At 40.5% G+C, this 25561-nt stretch overlaps 1 protein-coding gene across 1 annotated transcript in view; it reads right to left on the bottom strand.

Moving 5' to 3' along the window:
• Positions 1-6278: 6278 nt before the first annotated feature.
• The window catches only part of LOC106084165 (homeotic protein empty spiracles), a 42174-nt gene continuing 22891 nt past the window's right edge, over positions 6279-25561 (bottom strand). The window contains exons 2-3 of the mRNA XM_013247679.2: positions 19283-19440; positions 6279-7240 (exon numbers count right to left, since the gene is read on the bottom strand). Of these exons, the coding sequence (XP_013103133.2) occupies positions 6719-7240; positions 19283-19440 (680 nt within the window). The 3' untranslated portion in view covers positions 6279-6718. The remainder of the gene's footprint in view (positions 7241-19282; positions 19441-25561) is intronic.

Raw genomic sequence — 25561 nt, 5'->3', positions numbered from 1 at the left:
AAGACCATAAATGCTTTATTTATTCCCCGATTTCGCTGAAATTTGAAACAGTGAGTAGTTTAAGGCTTCCCGAGAATTGACGCTAATATGGTTGAGATCGGACAATATTTATATATATTTACCATATAGACCGATCACCCGTTAAAGAGTCTGAAGCCCATAAAAGCTTTGTTTTTAAATCTATTTCGCTGAAATTTGAAACAATGGTAATTTTACGCCTCCCACCATACTACTCAAATATGGTTCAGATTGGTCTATATTCAAATATATTGGGTTGCCCAAAAAGTAATTGCGGATTTTTCATATAGTCGGCGTTGACAAATTTTTTCACAGCTTGTGACTCTGTAATTGCATTCTTTCTTCTGTCAGTTATCAGCTGTTACTTTTAGCTTGCTTTAGAAAAAAGTGTAAAAAAAGTATATTTGATTAAAGTTCATTCTAAGTCTTATTAAAAATGCATTTACTTTCTTTTAAAAAATCCGCAATTACTTTTTGGGCAACCAATAGCTGCCATATAGACGGATCTCCCGATAATCAGACCCTTTATCGGGAGATCCGTCTATATGGCAGCTTTATTTATTGTCCGATTTCGTTGAAATTTGAAACAGTGGGTAGCTTTAGGTCTCCCGACGTCCGCCCCGAATATGGTTTGTATCGGACAATATTTAGATATAGCTTCCATACAGAGCGATCTGCCGATGAAGGGTCTGAAGCCCATAAAAGCCTTATGTTTTATCCGATTTCGCTGAAATTTGAATTACAAAATTCAACAGTGACTTATATTTAAAAGACCACTCAATTTCCGTGCCGAATTTGGGTGCATAAATTATCCAATTTTCACCAGATTGTAGCGAATTGGGGTTTACATATACACCCGAGGTGGTGGGTATCCAAAGTTCGGCCCGGCCGAATTTAATGCCTTTTTACTTGTTTTTATTTTTACATTCTTGTGGCCATTAAAATTGACTACCTGTTTTCTTGTCTTTGGGGCGATTGGGCTTTTATTTCGATATCGTAAACTATCACAGCTATAATTCATTTACCACTTCCGGATCATAATTTGCTGCCTCACGCTTTATTCCCAAATTTTCTAAAAAATGTTACGAGTCAACTGGTAATGAATTGATTATTCCTTACAAACATTCTTTTCATCTGTTAAAATTTTTATCTTTTAATATGATTGGCGTCATTCTTACATTTTTAACATTTCTTTAAAACTTAAAGTAAAATCACCAAATGTCACTTTCAACTTAAAATTTTTTAAGTGTTCTATTCAACTTTTTCGCTTGTATAAAGTAAAATTAAAAAAGTCCGTAAGTACGCAACTTGATTTCAGTTGGAGAGTATACAAGATTCGGCCAGCCAAGCATAAGGCCTATGTTCCAGAGTTTTGATCGTTGCCAACCCTAAACGGAAGAATTCCTTACCAAAATATTGGGTTGCCCAAAAAGTAATTGCGGATTTTTCATATAGTCGGCGTTGACAAATTTTTTCACAGCTTGTGACTCTATAATTGCATTCTTTCTTCTGTCAGTTATCAGCTGTTACTTTAAGCTTGCTTTAGAAAAAAAGTGTAAAAAAGTATATTTGATTAAAGTTCATTCTAAGTTTTATTAAAAATGCATTTAATTTCTTTTAAAAAATCCGCAATTACTTTTTGGGCAACCCAATATATATCTTGGTCTATGTCATTAACAAACTTACTCATTTGCTTAATCATTCTCTTTTCGCCCGTTCTACGCGTTACAATTTCTAACAGATTATATGCGCGACACTTCTCGCTCTATAAATAATAGAATGTCTTATTTTAGGAGTCACTGGGAAAACAACATCATTTGACATGGTAACTATACAATGACCAGACCAGTTGTTACGCCAAATGTCAACGGATAGAGCGCACACGAGGTTGTTATAACATCATTATGGTAATTATAACGTTTACCAAACATTAAAATGTTGTTATTAAATTTCGTCAAACCCCTCCAAAAACGAAAGAAACGCTGTTAGATTGATGTCAGTTACGCTACCCCCTCCCCACCATGGCACGGTACTTATGATCCGGTTTAATGTCATTAAAATAATTAAAATTGAAATTAGGATTGAATGATGATATACATATGAATACCAGTTGAATAGTTTTCTTGTTCGTTGTTTGTTTTTTCCCCCATGGTTTCTTTGTCGCCATGAATGATGAACAAAAGTGAGGCAAAGTAATATATATTTTTTATGTGTCATTTGAGCAAAAAGTCAGTTTGCAATGAAAATAGTCATTAAAAAATAAAATGGACGCGTACAAACCCCATAATTACAGTTGATATTGTATTACGAAGTCTCGTATTATGCATTCGCTTTTTTTATTATTTTTTATTAAATGCTCATATCATTTGTAATGCATGTCTTTTAATCGTACATTCAAAGTCTTAATAATGATGTATTATGTTTTTAATTTTTTAGTTGTTGTGCATTTTACTGAATGATGGTTAATCATCTTAATACGCTTATAAACTTTTCGCACTAGCAGCCATTTAACATTTAAGGGGTCAAAATAGTTTTCACGTACAAAAGCTATAAAAATAAAATGGAGTGTTTAATCATTATCAGTGTTGTTATTAATTAGTGTTATTTAGAAATAAGTGCAAATTTAGTTTATTACAAAGTGTAGAAGGCATTAAAGTGAAAATATATATAGGCAACTCTGGTAAATTCAGTGATAAATGTAGATACAGGTAGTTTAATTCGACCTAGGGGTTGCACATTTTATGAATAGATAACTTAAGAACGTGTAAATAAACCCTCAATTTTTATACCCACCACCGAAGGATGGGGGTATATTCATTTTGTCATTCCGTTTGTAACACATCGAAATATCCATTTCCGACCCTATTTTCTTATATATAAAAATCAATTGTTTGTTCGTTTGTTTGTATGTTTGTGTGTTTCTTATAGACTCAGAAACGGCTAAACCGACTTTCTTGAAGTTTTCACAGATGGTGCATAATGATCCCGGGGTGAAAATAGGGTACTACATTTTTTGATATCTGAAGGGGGGGGGGGCGGACCCTCCCCCTTACCCTAATTTTCAGAAACGCCAGATCTCGGAGATGGGTGGTGCGATTTAAGCGAAATTTTGTGTGCTCTCATATAGTACCCTAAAAATAAAAATTTGGTATCCAAATTGCGGATGGGGTACCTAGGGGGGCCGCCCCAACCTAAAACCTACCAAACATATATTTAGACCAATCACGACAATATGGGACTCAAATGATAGGTATTTAGGATAAGAAAACGTATCTGATATCCATTTGTTGAACCAAGTGCTAGGACCACTCCAATCACCAAAACACCACTAAATCGGACATATTTACCGACCATGGCAATGTGGGAGTCAAATGAAAGGTATTTGCGAGTAGAATACGAATCTGATATCCAAATGTGGGACCACGTTTCTGGGGGTTCACCCCTTCCCCAAACCACCCCCGAAACAGGACTTACTTACTGACCATGGGAATATGGGGTTTAAATAAAAGGTATTTGAGTGTAGAATTAGAATCTAATATCCAAATATGAGACCAAGTGTTTGGGGGGTCGCCTCTCCCCAAAAACCTCCCCCAAAGGGGACACATTTACGACCATAGCCACATGGGGCTCAAATGAAAGGTCTTTGGCCCAAATCGGAACATATTTCGATATAACTGCTGTGACACATAAGGCATGCAATTTTCACAGGATTTTGATGAAAGGTGGTTTACATATTGTATATACACGAGGTGGTGGGTATTCAAAGTTCGGCCCGCCCGAACTTGACGGCTTCTGTACTTGTTTGCTTTGTATACCTCGGATCCGGATAGTGTAAAACAAACCAGCTTTCTGATTATTGTTATATTAGCTTCAGCCTAAGTGAAAGTACATGTGGTCCTTCTGTGGCTGGACAGAAGAAATGGATTCGTTTCGGAATACGTTCTGCAGACCTTAAAAGGTGATCATTTATATTGTGGACATGGGGGCCACAAACACCCTGAACGTCTGATGTTCACCCAGGCGTTCGGCGTCATATGGGGACATGCTAACCTCTGCGCCACGGTGGCCCTGATTGGTAGAATATAGTATTAAAAATTGCGTCCAGGAAATTAGATGCCACCCCAAGCCCAAAACCAACCCAAAAGGGGCGCCCTAAATCAAAAGTGGACCGATCGGCACAATGTGGGGTTTGATCTTGGACAGGTAACTGAATTGGAAGTATCACACTCAGAAGCGTACTGAGATGTCTTACAGATGTTGGGCACTATGTAGACGGGCCGTAGGCTCGAAATGGGGCCTGAATCCGAGGATAGTCCACTGGCTCTACAGGAGCGTGATTAGACCAAAACTTACTTACGCCTCAGAAGTTTGGTGGACTGTTATGGAGAAAAAGCGCAACATACCATACAACAGGTTCAGAGAACATGTTGTCTTGGCATAGGCGGAGCGATGAGCACCACGCCCACCAGGGCACTGGAGACTATTCTAGATATCCGACCCATTATTAAGTGTGTGGAGGCCACTGCGGCTATGACATGTAAGGCGATGGGAGAATGGATTGAGAATGGGAGCAGCTCATACCATCGCGGAATAATCGAGGCGACGTTAGGAAACCTTGAAGGAGGGGAAGTGGTTTCGATCTGCCGATATAGGGTCCGAAGCCCATAAAAGCTTTATGAATTGTCCGCTGAAATTTGAAACAGTGAGTTATTTTAGGCCTTCCGACATCTGACTTAAGTATGGTTCAGATCGGACTATATTTAGATATAGCTCCCATATAAACCGATCTGCCGATAAGGGGTCTGAAGCCCATAAAAGCTTTATTTTTTAACTGATTTCGCTGAAATTTGAAACAGTGAGTGGTTTTAGGCCTTTCAACTTCGAACCTTAATATGATATTTAGATATAGCTGCCATATACACCGATCTCCCGATAAAGGATCTGAAGCCCATAAAAGCTTTATTTTTTAATCGATTTCGTTGAAATTTGAAACAGTGAGTAGTTTTAGGCCCCCTAACATGTGACCCAAATATGGTTGAGATCGGACTATATTTAGATATAGCTGCCATATAGATCGATCTCCCGATGAAGGGTCTGAAGCCCTCAAAAGCATTATTCTTTATCCAATTTCGCCGAAATTTTAAACAGTGAGTAATTTTAGGCCACCTGCCATCCGACCCAAATATGGTAAAAATAGGACTGTATTTAGATATAGCTGTCTTATAGATCGATCTCCGGATAAAGGGCTGAAGCCCATAAAAGCATTATTTTCAATTTCACTGAAATTTGAAACAGTGAGTAGTTTTAGGCCACCCGCCATCTGACCAAAATATGGCAAAAATAGGAATGAATTTAGATATAACTGTCATATAAACCGTTATGCCGGTTAAGGTTTTGAAGCTCATAAAAGCTTTATTTATTACCCGATTTTTGAAATAAAAATTTCAACAGTGACTTATATTTATAAGACCACTCAATGTCCGTGCCGAATTTGGGTGCATAAGTTATCCAATTGTCATCGGACTGTGCCGAAAGGGGGTTTACATATATACCCGAGCTGGGAGGTATCTAAAGTTTGGTCTGGCCAAACTTACTTCCTTTTTACTTGTTAGAGGTTACTTTATAGTTTTTAGAGCGCACAACGAACCGATTACTGACTTAGTTGCATGTCCATTGTGGCATGGGGTGGATTAATATCTGCACCCTCTTCAACCTAACCTATTTTACTTTAATTGGCAATGACAAAATATTTGTAACATTACATACATGTAACATTAGCCGAACTAAGAATAGTGTTCCAAGTGCCCGATATTCGGCTCTCCTTCTATAATTTCTGACATCAAGTTTCGAGATGTCTCATACCAGTTAATTTTTTTGATCGAGCTTTTAGCCGTCCCGGTTTACGGCTACTATCGTGATCGCATTCAAAAGACTTTCTCTCTGGAGCGTCTTCATTCATGACCTAGCCAATACAACCGTTATATTTTCATATGTCATCACTGAAAACTAGTCATTAAATTTTACGAAGAATCTTTCTCTCAAACACTCCAAGCACTGCCTCGTCTGCTTTCACAAGTACCACTCGGAACCTTGTCTTGTATAGTATCATCTTCGTCTGTCAGGCAGCCTTGTTTATAAAAGTAAAACTAATCCCCTTTTAAACAACGGACAAAATCACTTACCTTAATTTTAATAAAAAGTTAACATGTCGTACAGTATTTTCTTACATTAAATTTATTTATTTTATACAAATAGTATTATTATACAAATAGTATTATTCATAAATACGAATGTCATATATTGTTTATAATCTTTGTTCGTCTATCTTCGTAGAAGGGTGCCTAAAAGGATGAGGGTGACGTGTAATAATATTTTTTTTCTTGATTTGTACGTTAAGAGTATAAACGAAACTATTACTTTCGAGGGAGCCATTAAAACATAGATGGGTCGTATAATGTAACTAAAGGAACATAATAATACATACAATACATTTAATTTGGGATCAATACAATATTTACAATACACTGGTTTCAACCACAAGTGCCAACATATAATTTTAAGTTGGCTGTGTTTCCTTAGCCGGAATAGCTATGCGGAAATCTCTTATCAATTGGAGCATAAACTTATAGTAAATGAAACAAATAAATACAATTGGCTAAATGATGCTAATGGGTAAAGGATGTTGAATCTAAGCGCAGGGTTAATGTTTTGGTGAAGAATGTTGCTGTTGCTGTGGAGAACGTTCTTGATTATGTGGCTGCTGTTGTGTTTGCTGCTGCTGCTGCTGTTGTCTTTGGTGCTCACCTTGAGCATAAAGTTGCTGTTGTTGTTGTTGTTGTTGCTGCTGCTGTTGTTGTTGGAAAAAATGCTGCTGCAAAAACTGTTGATGCTGTTGGCTTTGCTGTTGAAACATTTGGCCCTGGGCAAAATGCCTCTGCTGCATCTCTTGAAAATGTTCGCTCATCATGCGTTTCCTTTCCTCGGCATCCATCAGCTCATGATCATCATAGTCATCCATGTCGATAACTTCATCCTCATCTTCATCAATGTCATCGCCATCGGCCATATCCAAGTCATCCTGATCCTCAAAGCTAGTTTGTGAGCCATCATTCTTACCCTCATTATCACCGGACTGACTGCCTTTCTGACTCTTCGTATCACTATCGCCCTCCTGTTGCATGCGTTTGTGTTTGGTGCGACGATTTTGAAACCAAACTTTCACCTGCAAGGAATAGAAAGGAAAACAAGGAACATTAAACAATTGAATAAATAATCTTATGATAGCTCAATGTTGGTAATAGTGCCATTAAGTTTCTTTTTTTACTAGTAAGGGTTGATTTTAAGTCAGCATGGGCGTAGATAGAAGGAATGATTTTATGTTCAAGTGGTACAAAAGAAAGCAACAAATTCTTTGATTTTGGTGATTTACAAAGAAAAACAGAATTCAGAGATGTGTGAAGCTATTTTTATGGATCCTAAATATTTGTATTGGGTTGCCCAAAAAGTAATTGCGGAATTTTTAAAAGAAAGTAAATGCATTTTTAATAAAACTTAGAATGAACTTTAATTTTTTTACACGTTTTTCCTAAAGCAAGCTAAAAGTTACAGCTGATAACTGACAGAAGAAAGTATGCAATTACAAAGTCACAACCTGTGAAAAAATTTGTCAACGTCGACTATATGAAAAATCCGCAATTACTTTTTGGGCAACCCAATATATGGTCTAGCTGAACCATGCCCGCTCCGTTACCCTTCTTTCTCTTTTTAAATTTGGGCTCTGTATGGCCATGGTCGATGTTGTTTGGGGGTGTTTTGGTGTGGGATGGCCCACGATTGGCCCGATTGTGGATATCAAAAGTTGTGTAATACTTTCAAATACCTTTAAATGAGCCCCATATTGCCATGGTCGATGAATTTTTCCGTTTTGGGTATGGTATCAGATTGGTCCTCTATTCCCAAATTTCTTGTATATTAGCCCCATATTTACGTGACCAGTAAAGAAATCTAGTTTGGGGAGTTAGGGCCATGCGGCGGACCCCCAGACACTTGGTTCCGGAATGCAAATCAATTCCGTTATCTACTCCCATATAGCTTTCATTTAAGATCCATACTTCTCATCCTGGTTGAAGGCGATTCCAGACTTGCTCTGTAAACTCGTGGTGAGCTTGCCATGGCCATTGTACGCGAATGGAGCGATCGTGTTGGTGTTGACGTCGCAGAGGACAAAACCGTGACAATGTTGCTCAAGGGCATCTTGTCGCGGAATCGTCCACCCGCGATTCGATCTGGTAGAGCTAGCATTAGGAATGTAGCACTCGTTAAATGTCTGGGGGTGACTGTTCCGGAGAGAATGGATTTCCTGGTCCATTTGGAACGGGTGAAGGAGAAGTTGACTGGAGTAGCCGGTATGGTTAAGCGTGTTCTGAGTAGCGATTGGGGTCTTAGTCGTCGCGCTGTTCGGTCCATATATGGTGGTCTATTTGTTGCTTGCGCAACTTATGGAGCGCCTGTATGGCACGGAATTGCTGCGACAGTCTTAGGACGAAAGAAGATCCTCTCTTGTCAGAGGGTGGCAATGCTGGCTTGCTTGCCTGTGTGTAGGACTGTTTCGACAGATGCACTACAGGCATTGCTTGGCGCGCCCCCGCTTGATTTACTCGTAAGTTATATGGCCGTTCTGTATAGTGTGAAAAAGGGAATTTCATTAGTGCGTGAGGACTGGCTCACCGCTTCGGAGCTTGCAGATGGGGATGTTGGGCGGCTCAAGGCACTCCTTTTGGAGCATCTTGATGATAGGTGGAGAACTAGATGGACGAACAGTGAAAATGGTCGGGTAACTTACGAATTTATTCGTGACGCGACGTTCGTACGAGACCGCCCTGACTTTGGCTTCTGCCAAAGTATGGGCTTCATACTGACGGGACATGGTTCCTTTAATGCATTTTTGCATCAGAGGATCTTGTCCGCGACTGATTTGTGCGACTGTGGGAGACCTGAGGACTGGAGGCATGTACTGACAGAATGCCCGTACTATGCAGACATTAGAAATTTAGGCGCGATGGGGATTAGCGAGGCGGTGTGGGATTTCAGTAGGGCCCTTGAGGACGAGACGACTGTTGCAAGGCTGGCCACCTTTTCGCGGGAAGTATTTCTTAGGAGGCGGGCAAGACTTAGTGAAGGGATGAATACACGCTAGTTATCCATAACGAGGTTTTGTTGTGCTGGTGCGACCGAGTGATTTGGTGCTGCGCATGACATGGCCTGGCACCTGTCTTGCCCATGTTGATGCAGCGGCGTTTGTCCATTGTTGGTTCCCTTAGCCGCGTTGATTGTAAAGTCCCATGTTGATGCTGATATATTTGGCGTAGCCTGTGAGGGCTGTCGTGTCCTATTTGTGTATATCGTTCTGTTGTATGTTTGATGCATACTTTTGTATGCTGGCTTGAGGTCGGCTTAGGGCATTTCTTCTCGTCCAGGTGACCAGTCCGGAACTGTTTGGGGTTCAACTGGTAGTCTTCTTTTAAGGTTACGAAGTCTGACCAGAGACTTTAATCTGGTACCATGGGTGTCAGAAGCCCCTGGAACTTCGGTTCCAGCCTGACAATTGTGAGGCCCCAATAGGGAGCAACGTGGTGGCTGTGGTTTGTACCCAAATCGTGGGTAAAGCATTAGCTCGGAGTGGAGTTGCTTTTTCAACCGGAGGTGAATACCTCCAAATACGTTGGATCGAATTGGTACTCATGTGTGGGTTACCACATGTGGGGGCGTTGGGCCTCGCAAGTTTGGGTCGTGATGGCTGGTATCTGCGTAAAACTCGACATTCGTGTCGGTAAATTTTGTCCTGTCGCTGGGCATTTTGAGAGGAGCGAGAACCCGGAAATGCTTGCCCCGAAAAGTGGATATCAAATTCGTTTTCTGCTCCAAATACCTTTCATTTGAGTACCGTATTGTCATGATTGGTCTATATATTCCGTTGGCGGGTTTTGGGTTGCAAATAAAATTTCGTGGGGAGGTCCCCCAGTGCCTCAAACAAATTTTTATACCAATTTTTTACTTTTGGTTAACAATAAAAGTGGAAATAAAATTCCGCGAAATCACACTGGCGCTGCATAACTCACCACAGACCGGCCAATTGCTTTGTATGTGGTCAACAAGGTTTCTTTGTCTGCACCCCAAGTGCTGCCAGCAAGTGACCTGAGGACCTTGTTTCTACTTTTGACTTAATCGCAAAATGCTGTGGCATGTGAGGAGAATGTGTAAGAGTTCTCAAATGTGACGACAAGTATTTTGGGGCATTTGATGGTCGGAATCATTTCTCCATCGACCATCACAGTCAGCTCAGTATTCACCTCACGCGTATTTGTAGTGAACAATGTGGTTGAAATTTGGTGGCAGATATGTTCAGATTTTTAGCAGCGAAATATGAGGCAAGTTCGTTGAGGTAGACGTTCAACTTATCGTACAATCGTCCGCATATTATACAATCACTATGGCGTCTGTAGGGGGTGGAATGGAGGATAGGTAGAGGTTAAAAAGTGCCGGAGATATCACCTCACCTTGCTGAACTCCCTGTTGCACTCTACGTTACTTCGACTTCTTATCCCTAAATTCCACAAATGACTGACGACCACACAGATAATTCGCGACTCATGTTGATGCTCGGCGAAAAGAAATTCTCCTACGAGGCTCGGGAGGAGTAATGCCTCATGCCTCTTTGCTACTGGTGAAAGAAGGGAGATCGGTCAGTACGACCTCCTCAAATTCGGGACCTTTTCAGGCTTCAGTAGCGGTATCACTCAGCCCAATGTCCAGACATCGGGAACTATAAGAGTGTTCAAAGACAGGTTGAGAACAGAAGTGAGGTTCTCAACTCCAGGTAAATCCAAATACTTCAACATCAATGTAGAGATTCCGTCGGGGCCCAAGGCCTTGGATGATTTGACGCTACAGATTACATTCGTAACTTCGTCCACGGTAAATTGTGATGGTTGTCCATCGGCTCGGAAACCACGAATACTGCGAATGGCTCTTCTTCTTGCCCTGTCACTCTCGGGATGTACAATAAATTGACGGTTGAACAACCTGGCGCGTCTCTTCGGATCAGTCACGGTTACTTCGCCAAAAGTGACTGAGGTCCTGTCATCCCATCACCGGGGTTCGAGAGTGACTTTACAGTAGACCACAGCTTGCCTAAACCGGTGCCTATGTTACATTGCTCCAAGTTTTCCAGCCACAAGTTCCGCTTATGTTCGTTGACTAACCTGTTTATTTCCAGATTCAGCTCCCATCACGCTCGTCTGCGAATACCACTGCCTGCGCCGAGAAATTGAGCCGCACTTGGGGTATTCGACCGGCTGGTATAAAGCGAGAGGCTGCTACGTAAATGATGTCTCGGAATTTTCTCTCGGCTGCTACCACATCCGAGGGGGGTGGCAGTTCACTGAAGCGGCGATTGTTATACTCTCTGAAGCCAGCCTAATCGGTCTTCTTCTGATTGATAAACGTCCGGCGTTCAGAGGTAATGAAGTCGGGCGGTCTGACCCCAAAGAGATGACGGCTTGCTAGGATAGGTCAGTCGGTAGATCAGGGGATGCTATGGAAATGTCTAGTGAGCGGCTACACCTCCTCGTAATCCTAGTGGGGGCATCCTCATTCACCGTGCAAAACGTGGAGCCTACAATCTGCTCTGCCAAAGCTATGCAACGCTGGTCGTTACCTAGGGCAGAATGCCATGAAGTTGTGATTCGCATTAAAGTCCCCTAGAACCAGACGATTATGGCCAGATAGTAACCCACTTATCTCGGGGTTGTAAGCTTGGCCATTAATTGGGACACAGCTATCAACCGGCGGTGTGTACACGTTGTATAGCTCTATCTCGGCACTACCGGACCTGACTGCTATCACCATGCACTCCATGTAGGGGCCATTAGCGCCAGGCGCAGGCGAGATGGGTCTATATTGCACGGAATGGTGTATCACAAAGACCAATCCCCACCTCCATTCCTTACGTAGCACATTGTATTCGTGACAACTGGGCAAGCTACAGGTGTTGGTCAGCTTTGTCTCTGGATCGCTGCGACCAATATGTTCTTCCGACTCATCGGTCTTTCCACGGAGACCATTGCAGTTTAGTTGCAAAAATTATACACTTCCCAGCACTGACCTGGCAATATTGGGGCTGGGATGCTGCTGTTGCGTATATTGCCGCACGGCAGAGGTCGGGTGGGTCACGTAGTCCGACTACGAGGACGCAGAAGGCGACGACGAGGACGCTTGTGACCCACTGCTGGCTAAGTTCACACAGCGCCTTGCAACATATCCAGTACGACTATACTCCCGTAGTGAAGTGAGCTCAGAGCAAGATTGGAAATGTACCCACTCCATGCACCGGTTACACCTCACAGACACAGACCGATGATGGAGGCGGTTGTGGCAAACCGAACAGAACCGGGGTCCAGGGCATGGATCAGAAGCGTGCGGAGAAGGCACTCCGGAATGTGCCTCTTCCATAACGAAAAAAGAAGAACACGTACACTTGGTCGGCAGTCCTTGCCAATGAAGGGTTCCATCGGTTCAATCCGGTGCGTACAACCGGCTGCCATGGGCTTATGGTGATTCTTTATTACCCCCTGTATAAAAATTTTACCTACGCCATTGATATTCCATAACCCTTAGTCCTTTAAAGCAACTTTAAGCTCAACCCACTTCAGCTGTGAGTGAAGTGCACACAAGTTATGGCCATGTAAATTCTCACTTAATAACGATGGAATATTTAGCAGGCGTTTACTTTTATTGCCAACTGTAATTTTCTTGCAATTTATAATGCTCTTCATAGTTGCTGCCACCTCACAAGTTAGGGTTGGGTAGAGACAGCAAATAGCTCTTGGCATTCATCAGAGGCATTCATTGCTCGACAAGGGTTGCGACGACGGGTAAGCATTGTCCTTAAAGGGTGTCAGGAGTCATTTATGGCTGTTGGTTGGTAGCTAACAGTAATTTGCAAATCAACCCTTAATGCCATGGTGGGCCATAAGGAAGGATGGGAATATAGGATGGGTTGATGGGGTGTTTGGAATTCTTTGAAAGGCTTGTCCGTCCATCGGTGCATGGTTGAATAGAGCAAATAATTCAAGCCACTTAAGCCCACTTAACGACCAGTTGACATGCAATCACTTAAGGGTTTGGTAAGACGACGAAGTCGTCTACTTCAAGATGTTTGTAAAATTGTTTTCACCTCCCCCGTTTTGCTGTTTCATTCTTAAGGGGGTGGGTGGTGTTGGCCCTAATGGCGTTGATTTCATAACGATTTCGGAGAGTTGAAAGTTTCTATTAGTTGTTAGTTCTTTATTGCCACAAAAATGCTGAAAGGGGTTGATAGATGGTCATTTACACCTTAATGTTTTATAAAGTAAGTCAACTATTCAATATCGAAAACTAAGTAAAATATGCCATGGGGGGCATATTTCACTTAATGAGACACTTTAATCCAGCAGTTAAGGCCCCCAAAAATCTTCGATGGGCGATCTTTATAAAATGTTAACATGTTTTAAATGAAACGACGTTAGGAGTATTTTATTGAAATTTTACTCATATTTTGACTTTAAGATTAAAAGTTCAGTTCACTACATTTACTTGGGTACCTGGTCATGAGAACATACCAGAAAACTAGAAAACGGACGTAAATGTAGACAGAGCTCGAAAAGCGAGCGAACCAATGGCCAACTCTATGTACAGAGGTGACCTTGTTCGAATAATTGACAGTGGCTAACTTGTACACGAACGGAGGGCACAACAGGGCAGGTGATTATTTTACTGAAAGGAAGTAAGAAGGAGATCAGTATAGCTTTTAGCATCATAACGAAACACATAGAATTGCAAAATCGGTGCGGCAAGTGATAGCATGTGTAGGACATGTGGAGAAGATGTGCAACCGACTTTTGCGGTTAAAAGACACCGAAACTTAGGTGGGGACACAATACCGGACAGCACGGAATTCCTAATTTAAAATTTTCTTTTTCGAGGTTACTTTTTAGTTTTTAGAACCCACAACAAACCGATTACCGGCTTAGGTGTATGTCCATAGTGTCATGGGGCGGATTAATACCCGCACCCTATTTTCAACTTAACCTAATCTAATTGACTTTGGCCTGGCATTTTTCCTCTGGAACTGTATAGCTACCATGCTGCAGAATAGATTTATAAACGCGACAATGCCAAATAGCATGATGCCAAAGCATGTGAATCAAGGAACCCTACAGGATGGGTGGTGTTTCTCAGACTTGAGGGCATGGGAATTTTGCATATATGGTGTTACTCGTCTCTGACACCATGCAAAGGACCTAAAGGCATGGCGCTTTACGGGAGCAAGGCTGCCTTTTTTAAGATTGGGAAGACTAGAATAGACAGAAATCCTCAAATTGAGACATCAAACCGTGCAGTGATTTAATACCTCTCAATATTGGAAAGACTATGATAAGCAAAGATGCTAATACTAAAATAATAGGCAGTGCAGTGGCGAGAAACACTTTACAGTCTAACAAACAGGAACTCGACGACGGACTCATCACCAACTCCAAGATTTGGAAGACTAGGAAAAGTAAAGATCCTAATATTGAAACATTTGGCCGAGTAGCGACAGGAGTCTCAATGCAGCCTAACGAACAAGTTGACGACGATGGTACCTTCACCTTCTCCTTACTTCAGATTTGGAAGACTTAAATAGGTAAAGATCCTAGTATTGAAACACCAGGCAGTGCAGGGAATGGAAACTCAATACAGCCTAACGAACAGTGACCCGACGATGGAACTATTACTGACTTTATGAAGATTCGGAGGACTAGGATAGGCAAAGAATCTAATGCGATGACATCAGGCAGTGCAGTGACAGGAAAGTCAATGCAGTATAAAGAACAGGGAGCAGACGATGAGATCATCACCTACTCCCAGGATATCCATCTACTGCAGGACCAATGATTGAGGTAATCCAGATAAACCTCTACCGGAGCGAGACTGCTACACACGCTCTGTTGGAGAAAATCAGCAAGGGCAAGATTCATATTGCCTTAATTCGGGAGCCATGGACGACCCGGAACATAGTTTCTGGACTGCCAATTATTCTATGCAAACACTGATACTAGGTCGGGGAACTGCGTTATTTGTCATAAAAATTTAAATTGTATATTTTCCCCAGAGTTGTCAACGTCGGACGCAACAGTAATGAGGCAGAGAGACGGTGAAGCTTAACTGGCATTACATTATCTGGCTTTCGATTTTCCGACACCGCCACCCACATTGGAATTGCAACGGCTGTGGGGGAAGCAAAACAGACAGGAAATGAGGTTCTAATAGGGCGCTATGCGAACCACATTTCGTGGGGTAGTACCAACACCAATAAAAGGGCCAAGCCCTGGCAGGGTTCTTGAATACTAGCGACCTAATAACACTTAATATTGGTAACTCCTTTGTTAATAGGTTTAGGGAGGAGGTATTAGAAGTGACGATACAAAACAAAACAAATTTTGCCAATGAAAATTCCACTAAGGAACAGCTGGCAAACTTCTCACATATCAATGAGTGCAGTCCGATTTAAATTTTTAAGCTCAATGATAGGGGGCCTTCTTTGGAGAGAAGTTTTACATGGCATAGTACCTCACAAATGTTGCCAGCATTAGGAGGGTGAACAACCGCTGAAAATTTTTTCTGATGGTCTCGCCAGGATTCGAACCCAGGCGTTCAGCGTCATAGGCGGACATGCTAACCTCTGCGCTATGGTGGTCTAGAAGTGACGATATGTTCGGAAAATCTTATCGACTAGTTTCTGGATTGGCGGGTCTCCATGGAACACTCTTTCTTTGACCATCGCTACATTAGGTTTAGAATAGCACAGCCAGCGCCGAATCCGATAAGCTTTCGGAATAAATGGTTTTCAACTGGACAAAATTCGGAAGGCTACTCGGAAGAAGACTTGGGCAAGATGATTTAGATTGTCCAAGCATAGAAGACATTGACGAAAATTTCAACAGGATTACGACTACACTGGTGGGGTCCTTTGAAGATAGTTGTCCTCTTCGGGAAAGGAAATCAGCCCAAAAAAAACCCTGGATGACCGGGGAGATTCGCAATACTGGGAAAGAGGTCCGCAGACCGTTTTCGAGGTTACTTTTTAGTTTTTAGAACGCACAACAAGCTGATTACTGGCTTATGTGTATGTTTATAGTGGCATGGGGCAGATTAATATCTGCATCCTCTTTTCAACCTAACCTAACCTACTAATGATGTAGGTCGTTGGGCATTGCAAGTGGGCCATATTGGTTCAGATTTAGATATAGCTCTCATATAAACAATTTTTGTCCGCTTTGGCTGAAATTTTGCATGTGTTGTTCTGTTACGACTTCCAACAATTGTGACGAGTACGGTTCAAATCGGTCTAGAACCTGATATAGCTCCCATATAAACCCCTTTGCTCTCTACATAACGGTACCACTATGTGCCACCGTAGCGCATGACCGCCTATAACGCTGAACGCCTGGGTTCGATTTCTGGCAAGAACATTAGAATAGATTTTCAGTGGTGGTTATCAATTCCTAATGCAGGCGACATTTGTGAAGTACTGTACAATTTGGAATAGCAGCTTTGTAAAAACTTATTCACAACAAGTAAGAGCGTGCAAAGTTCGGCCGGGCCGAATCTTATATACCCTCCACCATGGTCGCATCTGTCGAGTTCTTTGCACTGTATCTGTTTTTAGGCAAACAAAGTATAATGAATAAGGACGGAGGAGCAGCTACATCAAGTTATAGTCCGATTCGGGGCTCAAGAAGCGAAATCGGGAGATCGGTTTATATGGGAGCTGAATCAAGCTTTAGATCGATTCTGACCATATTGCACACGTATGTTGCCCATGGGAGAAGCCGTTGTATAAAATTTTGTGCCAAATCGGATGAGAATTGCGCTCTCTAGAGGCCCAAGAAGTCAATACCCAAGATCGGTTTATATTGTAGCTATATTAGGTTATGGACCGATTAGGACCATACTTTGCACAGTTGTTCAAAGTGATATCAAAACACTATGTGCAAAATTTCAGTCAAATCGGACGGGAATTCTCTAGAGGCTCAAGAAGTCAAGACCCAAGATCGGTTTTTATGGGAGCTATATCTGGTTATGAACCAATTAGGACCATACGTGCCACAGTTATTGGATATTATAACAAAACATTTCACGCAAAATTTTAGTCAAATCGGATGAGAATTGCGCCCTCTAGAGGCTCAAGAAGTCAAGACCCAAGATCGGTTTATATGGCAGCTATATCAAAACATGGACCGATGTGGCCCATTTACAATACCAACCGACCTACACTAATAAGAAGTATTTGTGCAAAATTTCAGGGGGCTAGCTTTACTCCTTCGGAAGTTAGCGTGCTTTCGAAAGGCAGATGGACGGACATGGCTAGATCGACATAAAATGTCGCGACGATCAAGAATATATATACTTTATGGGGTCTCAGACGAATATTTCGAGTAGTTACAAACAGAATGACGAAATTAGTATACCCCCCATCCTATGGTGGAGGGTATAAAAAGGTTCCGCACTGCGGCACTCCTTTCGGACTCGGTTATAAAAAGAAGGTCCCTTATCATTGTCTTTAAACTTGAATTGGACAGCACTCATTGATGTGCGAGAAGTTTGTCCCTGGTCCTTAATGGAATTTTCATGAGCAAATTTGCATTTGCACTACAATGTGCACTAACATTGCTATGGAATTGTCCTTTGCAAGCAGTAAGCTCTTGTCTTCTCTTTTTATACCCACTTCCGAAGGATGGGGATATATTCATTTTGTTATTCCATTTGCAACACATCCAAATATCCATTTCCGATCCTATAAAGTATATATATTCTTGATCAGCGTAAAAGTCTAAGACGATGTAGCCATGTCCGCCGTGTGTCCGTCTGTCTGTTGAAATCACGCTACAGTCTTTAAAAACAGAAATATTGAGCTGAAATTTTGCACAGATTCTTTTTTTGTCCATAAGCAGGTTAAGTTCGAAGATGGGCTATATCGGACCATATCTTGATATAGCCCCCATATAGACCGATCCGCCGATTTAGGGTCTTAGGCCAACAAAAACCACATTTATTATCAGATTTTGCTGAAATTGGGAAAGTGAGTTTTGTTAGGCCCTTCGACATCCTTCGTCAATTTGGCCCAGATCGGTCCAGATTTGGAGATAGCTGCCATATAGACTTATCTCTCGATTTAAGGTCTTACGTTCATAAAAGACGCATTTATTATCCGATTTTGCCAAAATTTGGGACAGTGAGTTGTGTTAAGCCTTTCGACATCCTTCTTCAATTTGGCCCAGATCGATCCAGATTTCGATTTAGCTGCCATATAGACCGATCTTTCGACTTAAGGTTCTGGTCCCATTAAATGCGCATTTATTGTCCGATTTTGCTGAAATTTGGGACAGTGAGTTGTTTTAAGTCTTTCGACATCCTTCTTCAATTTGGTTCAGATCGATCCAGATTTGTATACAGCTGCCATATAGACCGATCTCTCGATTTAAGGTCTTACGCCCATAAAAGGCGCATTTATTATCGGATTTTGCCAAAATTTAGGACAGTGAGTTGTGTTAAGCCTTTCGACATCCTTCTTCAATTTGGCTCAGATCGATCCAGATTTGGATATAGCTGCCATATAGACCGATCTCTCGATTTAAGGTCTTACGCCCATAAAAGGCGCATTTATTATCCGATTTTGCTGAAATTTGGGACAGTGAGTTGTTTTAAGTCTTTCGACATCCTTCGTAAATTTGGCTCAGATCGATCCAGATTTCGATATAGCTGCCATATATACCGATCTCTCGATTTTAGGTTCTGGTCCCATAAAAGGCGCATTTATAATCCGATTTCCTCGAAATTTGACACAGTAACTTATGTTAGACTTTTCGACATACATGTCATATATGGTTCATATCGGTTAATATCGGTTAGATAAAGCTACTTAAAATACCAAAATTGTGCTACACACAATAGAACAATGTCTTGTACTTATAAGTATTTGGTCCAAATCGGAACATATTTCGATATAACTGCTATGGGGCATAAGGTATACATTTTTCACTGGATTTGGACGAAAGGTGGTTTACATATATACCCGAGGTGGTGGGTATCCAAAGTTCGGCCCGGCCGAAATCAACGCCTTTCTATTTTTCAAGAATTATTTGGCACGGAGATGGTTGACGATACAAAATTTTTTCATATTTACCTGAGTTTCAGTCAGACTTAAGTTTTGGGCCAATTGCTTGCGTTCTGCACCTACCACATAGTGATTCTCTTCGAAAGCATGTTCCAATTTTAAGAGTTGCGTGGGTGAAAAGGCGGTTCGTACTCGTTTTGGTTTGCGGAAAGGTTGCAGTAGGAAACCTACAAAAAAAGTAAATTATAACTTAGTTTAAAGAAAATATTCATAGGATAAAGTTAGCAGTTGGGCCAAGAAAATTGAAGCTCCATATAAAAAAGAAATCCTTAAAAATTGGTATTATTTTTCACCATCGTCTTTAAGGATTACTCATATTACTCTTCTTAAAATTTCCATGTATTGCTTTAATAACATATTTGCTTAAAAGAATATTGGAAGTCTTTCATGATTAATTATAACATTGCCTTATTCGTTATTAAATCAAAAATCAAACAAAAGATTTCTCAACAATGTTTAACACATCATGGCGTCAGCGTCTTCAGTTACAAGCACTCGTATTCTAAATAATACGAGCCATAAACCGCGTTTATACCAAATGTTAACAAATTATTTTGTATATTTTAGCATTTCCTTCTCCACCTCTTCCTTATCCTTACACATGATCCCATCCATCCATCGCACGATGGGATGCATGCATTATTGGTTCTTTAGCCGTTTGCCTGGCTATTGATTTTGGTGCGGAATACGAATATTTATTATTCTCCAAAGCAATCCTCGTTACCATGAATGGTAACGAGTTCGGTTGGTTGCTTTTCCTAGAATTCCTCAGCGACCAATCGACAACAATCATCAATACCCAAATGATGGTAGGTCGGATGAGGCGGACCTGGTCGTGTTTGTTGTTAAGGCTTCCACTGCAGTCTATCAACCGCAGCAGAGAAGAAGGAGCAGGATTGCAGTTGGCTGCAACGGCATAACATGCAAAATAAAAACCCAAGAAAACTTGATAACCACAATAATAATAATAATATGCGGCATATAAAACGGGCGAGTGCAACGGTAGCGCTTTGACTTTTTAATGTGTCTTATCACTATACAAATATCCGCTCAATTGGAAATATTTGTTTGTTTTTATTTTATTTTTTTTTTTGCTGCTGCCAAGAACTAAACTAAATCGTACACTTAAAGAAACGAAGAGTTTTCAATACAAAGGAAATATTGGCTGGTAAAATGGTGCAAAAGCACTGAAATTTTACGGTGCATACATTCAGGCGCTTATGCATAAAATTCACACCAGTATATTAAGGAGTTTATATTAACCATGGTTTTCTACAAAAATCTGCTAACTGATCTTCCGCTTTCAGTCCTTAAAAGTGTCAAACAAAATCTTAAAAAAATATATATAAAATTTTCTCACAAGACAAAATTTTTATGCATATTTTTAAATTGTGAGAAAACTATCAAAACCAACAAGTAAAAAGGCATTAAGTTCGACCGGGCCGAACTTTGGATACCCACCACCTCGGGTATATATGTCACAATCCGGTGAAAATTGGATAACTTCAGCACCCAAATTCGGCACGGATATTGAGTGGTCTAATATATGTCACTATTCAAATTTGTATAAACCGATCTGAACCATATTAATGTCGGATATCGTAAGGCTTGGAAAAACTCACTGATTCAAATTTCAGCGAAATCGGTTAAAAAATGAAGCTTCTATGGGTTTCAGTCCCCTTATCGGCAGATCGGTCTATATGACAGCTATATCTAACTATGGACTGATCTAATCCATGAGTAGTTTATGGCTTCCCAATTACTAACTCAAATACGGTTCAGATAGTACTATATTTAGATATAGCAGCCATATAGACCGATCTACCGATAAAGGGTCTGAAGACCATAAAAGCTATATTTATTAACCGATTTCGTTGAAATTTGAAACAGTGAGTTTTTCTAAGCCTCACGATATCCGACCTTAATATGGTTCAGATCGGTTTATACAAATTTGAATAGTGACATATATTAGACCACTCAATATCCGTGCCGAATTTGGGTGCTGAAGTTATCCAATATTCACCGGATTGTGACATATATAAGTAATAATACCTTGTACCACACTAGTGATGTAAGGAATAAAAGGGCATTAAGTTCGGCCGGACCGAACTTTGGATACCCACCACTTCGAGTACATATGTAAACACCATTTCGTCACAATCGGGTAAAAAATTGGATAACTTAAGTCCCAAATTCGGCACGGACATTGAGTGGTCTAATATATATGTCACTATTCAAATTTGTAGAACAAAACATTGGTCTTTTTGGCAGATATATCCAATTATAAACCGATCTGAACCATATTAAGGTCGAATATCGTTAGACTCAGAAAAATTTCAGCGAAATCGGGTAATAAATAAAGCTTTTATAGGCTTCAGTCCCCTTATCGGCAGATCGGTCTCTATGGCACCTATATCTAAATATAATCCGATCAGAACCATATTTAGGTCGGATGTTGGGAGGTATTAACCTACTCACTGTTTCAAATTTCAGCGAAATCAGATAATAAATAAAGCTTTTATAGGCTTCAGACCCCTTATCGACAGATCGGTCTATATGGCAGCTATATCTAAATATGGACTGATCTAATCCAGTCCATATTTAGATATAGGTCAGATGTGGGGAGGCTAAAATAACCCAATGTTGCGAATTTCAGCGAAATCAGGTAATAAATAAAGCTTTTATGGGCTTTAGACCCTTTATCGGGAGATCGGTCTATATGGCAGCTATATCCAAATATAGTCCGATTTGGCCCGTTCAAGAACTTAATCAGCGTTAAGTTTTTTGAAGATTCTAGAGTGATCACAACAGGCGGATGGACTGACGGACAGGCACACGTCTTAGAATTTTACGACGATCCGAAATATATATACTTTGTAGGGTCGGAAATTGATCTTTCGATGTGTTGTAAACGGAATGACTAAATGAATATACGCCCTATCCTACGGTGGTAGGTATAAATATTAAATGATATTTTTTCCAAAAAAAAAAATTTTATGGAATCTATCTTATACATAAAAACCAGTTAGGAAAGTTAAAAGTCAGTTGCAGTCGACTATGTAACACCCTACACCACCGACTCTATGTACAACTTTTAATCCATAGGATTCATAGGAATCTAGTCAGACTTAAATTTTGCATACCTATTGAAGTATCGAATAGAAACTTGAAAGATTTTCTTACGATGTACGTACAAAAATTGTGGCTTTATGAAGCCTTTAAATGCCGTATCGGACGAAAGATATATATATAAAGCTATATCTAATTCTGGACTGATTTTTATAAAATAAAACAACATGCAAAATCTCAGCTAAATCACATAAGAATTGCGCCCTCTAGTGGCTCATGAAATCAAGATGTAACATCGATTTATATGCCAGATATATCACGTTATGCACCGATTTGAACCATACTTAGCACAGTTGTTGGAAGTCATAACAAAATAAGTCATGCCGGATTTCAGCCACATCGAATGTCAATTGCTCCTTCTAGAGGCTCAAGAAGGCAAGACCCCAGATCGTTTTGTATGACAGCTATATCAGGTTATGGGCCGATTTCAACCATACTCAGCATAGTTATTGGAAATCATAACGAAACATCTTATACAAAATTTCAGGCAAACCGAATTAGAATGGCGCCCTCTAGTGGCTCAAGAAGTCAAGGTCCAAGATCGGTTTATATGGCAGCTATATCACAACATGGATCGATTTGGCCTATTTACAACCCCAAACGAACTACACTAATAAGAAGTAATTATGCAAAATTTCAAGCGTCTAGCTTTACTCCTTCGAAAGTTAGCGTGCTTTTGACAGACATACGGACGGACGGACGGACATGGCTAGATCGACTTAAAATGTCATGACGATCAAGAATATAAATACCTTTTGAGGTCTTAGACGCATATTTCGAGGTGTTGCAAACGATATGATGAAATTAGTGAAATTAGTAATCCCATGGTGGAGGATATAATAAGCAATCCGACACTGAATATTTTCTTTAAGATACATGGCACCTATAGAGGTCGCAATTTTTATCCAATTAGGCTAACATTTTGTACAATGATTTCTCTCATGACTTACAACTGACTTTATTAAACTTGGTTTTATTTGGTCTGTGCATTGAAATTGCTTCTATATAAATCGATCTCCTGAAATTAACAATAGTATCGCTACAATCGATATTCATTATTAAAACTATCGAAAATATTGATTGTTGTGATTTTCGATAGTTTGCAGGTCTATTTCTATTGAACCGATTTGCATGATTTAGGACTCTAGAGAAATGGTTTGACGGGATCTACATAAATATGCATACAAAAATATGCAAACGAAAATATAAATAACGCCACCGCGTACCGTTAACGATTAATTGTTTTTATACCCACAACCGTAGGAATCGAAATATTAATTTCCGACCTTACAAAGTATATATATTTCGGATCGTCGTAAAATACTAAGACGATTAACGATGTCCGTCCGTCCGTTGTAATCCCTCTAGAGCCTTCAAAAACTGAGATATTAAGCTGAAATTTGCCACAGATACGTCTTTTTTATGCACGCTGGTTAAGTTCTTGAACGGACCCTATTTGGATATAGTTGCTATATAGACCGATTTTCCGATAAAAAGGGTCTAATACCCATAAAAACTTTATTTTTCATCCGATTTTGCCGAAATTTGATACAGTGAGTAGTTTAAGGCTTCCCGATAACTGACTCAAATATGGTTCAGAATGTAATATATTTAGATACAGCTGCCATATAAACCGATCTTAGGCATTGACTTCTTGAGCCTCTAGAGGGCGCAATTTCCATCCGATTTGACTGAAATTTTGCATGAGATGTTTTGTTATGACTTCCAATAACTGTGCTAAGTATGGCGTAAATCGGTACGTAACCTGATGTAGCTGCCATATAAACCGATCTGGGATCTTGACTTCATGAGCCTCTAGAGGGCACAATTCTCATCCGATTTGGCAGAAATTTTGTACCACGGCTTCTCCCATGACCTTCAACACACGTGTCTAATATGGTCTGCATCGATCAATAGCTTGATACAGCTCCCATATAAAGCTATCTCCCGATTTTGCTTCTTGAGCCCCTACAAGACGCAATTCTTATCTGAATGAACTGAAATATTACACAAGGAATTCTACAATTCATTCATTTATGGTCCGAATCGGACTATAACTTGGTATATCTCCAATAACATAACAGTTCTTATTCAATATTCTTTGTTTGCCTAAAAATAGGTACCGCGCATAGAACTCGACAAATGCGATCCATGGTGGAGGGTATATAAGGTTCGGACCGTCCGAACTTAGCACGCTCTTACTTGTTTTCTGTATTTTTATACCCACCACCATAGGATGGGGGTATACTAATTTCGTCATTCTCTTTGTAACACCTCGAAATATGCGTCTGAGACCCCATAAAATATATATATATATTCTTGATCTTCATGTCGTTTTAAGTCGATCTATCTATGTCCGTCCGTCCGCCTACAACAAGCCGATTACTGGCTTATGTATGTCTATAATGGCATGGAGCAGATTAATATCAGCAAACTCTTTTCAACCTAACCAAATCTAACCTATTATGAGAGTTTTAAAACCCGTAGCGCAGAGATTAGCATGTCCGCCTATGACGCTAAACGCCTGGGTTCGAATCCTGACGAGACCATCAGAAAAAAATGTTCAGCGGTGGTTTTCCCCTCCTAATGCTGGCAACATTTGTGAGGTGCTATGCCATGTGTCGCACTGCGGTACGCCGTTCGGACTCGGCTATAAAAAGGAGGCCCCATATCATTCATTGATGTGTGAGAAGTTTGCCCTTGTTCCTTAGTGGAATGTTCATGGGAAAAATTTGCATGTGGAGAGTACACAAACATTTTTTATACCCTCCACCATAAGATGGGGGGTATACTAATTTCGTCATTCTGATTGTAACTACTCGAAATATTCGTCTTAGACCCTATAAAGTATATATATTCTTGATCGTCGTGAAATTTTATGTCGATCTAGCCATGTCCGTCCGTCCGTCTGTCTGTCGAAAGCACGCTAACTTCCGAAGGAGTAAAGCTAGCCGCTTGATATTTTGCACAAATACTTCTTATTAGTGTAGGTCGGTTGGTATTGTAAATGGGCCATATCGGTTCATGTTTTGATATAGCTGCCATATAAACCGATCTTGGGTCTTGTCTTCTTGAGCCTCTAGAGTGTGCAATTCTTATCCGATTGGAATGAAATTTTGCACAACGTGTTTTGTTATGATATCCAACAACTGTGCCAAG

Source organism: Stomoxys calcitrans, chromosome 2 (genome assembly GCF_963082655.1).
Source record: "Stomoxys calcitrans chromosome 2, idStoCalc2.1, whole genome shotgun sequence".
In the NCBI taxonomy this organism is placed as follows: Eukaryota; Metazoa; Arthropoda; class Insecta; order Diptera; family Muscidae; genus Stomoxys; species Stomoxys calcitrans.
Note: the sequence above shows the minus strand (reverse complement) of the source record. Positions and strands in the feature narration are given on the sequence as shown.